This window comes from Nicotiana tomentosiformis, chromosome 4, assembly GCF_000390325.3.
Source record: "Nicotiana tomentosiformis chromosome 4, ASM39032v3, whole genome shotgun sequence".
NCBI lineage: Eukaryota > Viridiplantae > Streptophyta > Magnoliopsida > Solanales > Solanaceae > Nicotiana > Nicotiana tomentosiformis.
This window is the reverse complement of record NC_090815.1, coordinates 65,534,880-65,538,066: the sequence shown is the minus strand read 5'-3', so window position 1 is coordinate 65,538,066 and position 3,187 is coordinate 65,534,880. Positions and strand designations below refer to the sequence as shown.

General features: G+C 42.3%; 2 protein-coding genes across 2 annotated transcripts; both read right to left on the bottom strand.

The window, feature by feature from the left end:
- Window positions 1–733: 733 nt before the first annotated feature.
- LOC104096973 (uncharacterized) lies at window positions 734–1,288 on the bottom strand. The gene has a single exon (XM_018771091.2). The coding sequence runs from the start codon at window positions 1,286–1,288 to the stop codon at window positions 734–736; it is 555 nt and encodes a 184-aa protein (XP_018626607.2).
- A 648-nt stretch (window positions 1,289–1,936) lies between these two features.
- LOC138909836 (uncharacterized) lies at window positions 1,937–2,620 on the bottom strand. Its single transcript, XM_070201052.1, has one exon. The coding sequence runs from the start codon at window positions 2,618–2,620 to the stop codon at window positions 1,937–1,939; it is 684 nt and encodes a 227-aa protein (XP_070057153.1).
- Window positions 2,621–3,187: the final 567 nt, after the last annotated feature.

Genomic DNA, 3,187 nt, shown 5'->3' with positions numbered 1-3,187 from the left:
AGTTACGCCACGATGTTCAGTAGATGGAACAATTTACGATATATTTTTTTAGAAAGAATTTTTTGAAAATCTTTGTTTTATGGCAAATGTCGTCATTCTGGATTGTGACATGCTTCGAAGGTTCATTGAACGCGAGTGTTGCTTCTTGAAAATTCTATCCCGTTGATGTTGATCTTCCATGATGTTTTTGACGATGTGGCTTCTTGCCGTTGCGACTGCGTTGTAATTTGAACTTATGCATTACAAAGGTTCTCTAGGGTTACGGTCGAACCCTTTCAGGTAACCTACGTATCCAAAACGAAATCAGTCCTGAACGTAATTCGTGGATGATGATAAAAATATGATAAATATGACAGAACCTGACTCAGGAAGCCTACGTATCCAAACGCAAATAGGTCAAGACGTAGTTTGATTACAATAGATGCAAAATAATGAGATTAAGAATGAAATGGCCGAGTCTATTTCAGACTCTCTACGTATCCATGTGGAATTAGGCCAGAACGTAGTTAAATTACAAAAGATGAATGAATCTGATAAGGATTGGCTATGTATTCCTTCCCAAGAAAATCAAGTCGTGGCGTAGTTCCAAATACAATACAAAATGATATTTGGATTTTCTATTACAAAAGACAGGGGAGAGAGAAATCGAACCCTACGTGGGTTGCCTACGTAGCCTCCGAGGGAAGTCAGGTTGAGCGTAGTTCTGTTACAGTAAAACCTAACTATATTGCCTTCAAACATAATATCTCTTGATTGCGTCTGAGTTGATGGGTTTCGTGCTGACACTTTCGTCCATTTCTACCAAGATTAGAGCTCCACCCAACAACACTCGGTGAACTACGTAAGGACCTTGCCAATTCGGTGCGAACTTTCCTTGGTGGGGAAAGATTTTCTTCGAAGCCAATTGCCCCGGTGTGAACTGGTGAGGCTTCACCCTTTTGTTAAATGCACTGGCCATCCTAATCTGATACAGTTGACCAAGGCATACTGCATCCATTCTCTTTTCATCAATAAGCATGAGTTGTTCCTGTCTGACCCGTATCCACTCTGCATCGTCTAACTTGGCTTCTTGGATGACTCTTAAGGATGGTATCTCGACCTCTACGGGTATCACACCTTCGGTGCCATATACCAACATGTATGGCATTGCCCCAATGGATGTTCTCATGGTGGTCCGATAACCTAGTAAGGCGAAGGATAGTTTCTCGTGCCATTGCCTATGATTGTCCACTATCTTTCGCAGAATTCTCTTGATATTCTTGTTGGCTGCCTCAATTGCTCCATTCATTTGTGGTATGTGGGTTGTGGAGTTGTGGTGGACAATTCTGAACTTCTTGCGGATATCCCTCACGAGATCACTGTTGAGGTTAGATGCGTTGTCAGTTATGATTGACTCAGATATCCCAAATCAACAGACGGTTTTGTTTCGGATGAAATCCGCCACTACCTTTTTTGTGACGGCCTTGTAGGTAGATGCTTCGACCCATTTAGTGAAGTAGTCGATGGCTACCAAGATGAATTGGTGCCCATTTGATACAGCGGGCTCTATAGGTCCAATCACGTCCATGCTCCAAGCAACGAACGGCCAAGGCGAACCCATCACATTCAACTCATTGGGCGGAACCCTGATAAAAATCCTCGTGGATCTAGCACTGGTGACACTTCTGTACATAGCGGATACTATCGCTTTCTATGGTCATGTGAAACCGTTCATGTGGGGTCTGCACATTCCTGCATGTATTTCTTCTAATAATCAAATTGCCTCAGTGGCATCCACACATCTCAACAAACCCAAGTCTGGGGTCCTCCTATACAGGACTTCCCTATTAAGTAAAAAGTGATTTTCCAACCTCCTGAGTGCTCGCTTCTGACTATTAGTAGCATTCTCCGGGTATTCTCATATTTTGAGGAATCTTCGGATGTCGTGGTACCATGGTTAACCGTCTGATTGTTGGTCTACATGAAAATAGTAAACATGTTGATCCCTGATCTCTACCTCAATAGGGTCGATATAATTCTTATCTGGATGGTGAATTATGGATGATAAGGTTACAAGAGCGTCAGCAAACTCATTCTGGATCCTGAGAACGTGCTTGAATTCAATCTTTGAGAACTTCTTGCATAACTCTTTTACACAATGCAGGTACGAAAGGATCTTGACATTTTTGGTAGACCACTCCCCTTGGACTTGATGTATAAATAGATCTGAATCCCCTATGAACAAAAGTTCTTTGATGTTCATGCTGACTGCCATCTTGATTCCAAGGACGTACGCTTCGTACTCGGCCATATTATTGGTATAAGGGAATCTTATATTTGCTGATGCTGGATAGTGTTGTCCGGATTTCGAAATTAGGACTGCCCAAATACCTACTCCTTTGAAATTCGTCGCTCTGTCGAAAAACATTCTCCATCCAGGGTATGATTCTACGATATCTTCTCCAGCGAATAATACCTCCTCGTCAGGAAAGTACGTAGTGAGCGGCTCATAATCCTTCTCCACTAGATTCTCGACAAGGTTGTCAGCTAGAGCTTGTCCTTTGATAGCCTTTTGGGTTATGTACACAATGTCAAATTCGCTGAGGAGAATTTGCCATTTAGCATGCTTTCCGGCATGCATCAGCTTCTGAAAGATAAACTTGAGCGGGTCGAGCCGAGATATCAATTGCGTGGTGTACGCTGTCACGCCCCAAAACCAAGGAGCGCGACCGATGCTCAACCGAATGAACCCGACCGAGCAAGCCTGTTAGATTTCATTCTACCCAAACTCATCCACGAATGGAGATAATGCATATTTTCCTTAATTAGAAAAAAATTGTTCACATCTACAATACCAATTTATTTCCAATAGTTTCATCATTTTTAAAGTCTCAATTGGACAAGTAATACAACCACAACATAATATATATATTTTGACGTTCCCAGCACCAATACACAACCCACACTATGTCTACGGAGCCTTTATAAATAAAGAGAGTACAATGATAATGCCGACAACAAGGCCCCGACTATACCTCAAACAGAATACATAAAGTACAAAAGATTCATGACCCCGGAATGAAGTGGGGCTCACCAAGTCAGTTGGGAAGAAGGTGCACTGCTATCACTGATCAATATCTCCTGTTGTGGAACCACCTGCATCCATTTAAAAATGCAGTGACCCCGGCAAAAGGGACGTTAGTACTGT

What these genes read in the sequence shown, in the direction of transcription:
- LOC104096973 (XM_018771091.2), bottom strand. Translation starts at nt 1,288, where the DNA reads ATGAATGGAGCAATTGAGGCAGCCAACAAGAATATCAAGAGAATTCTG.
- LOC138909836 (XM_070201052.1), bottom strand. Translation starts at nt 2,620, where the DNA reads ATGCATGCCGGAAAGCATGCTAAATGGCAAATTCTCCTCAGCGAATTT.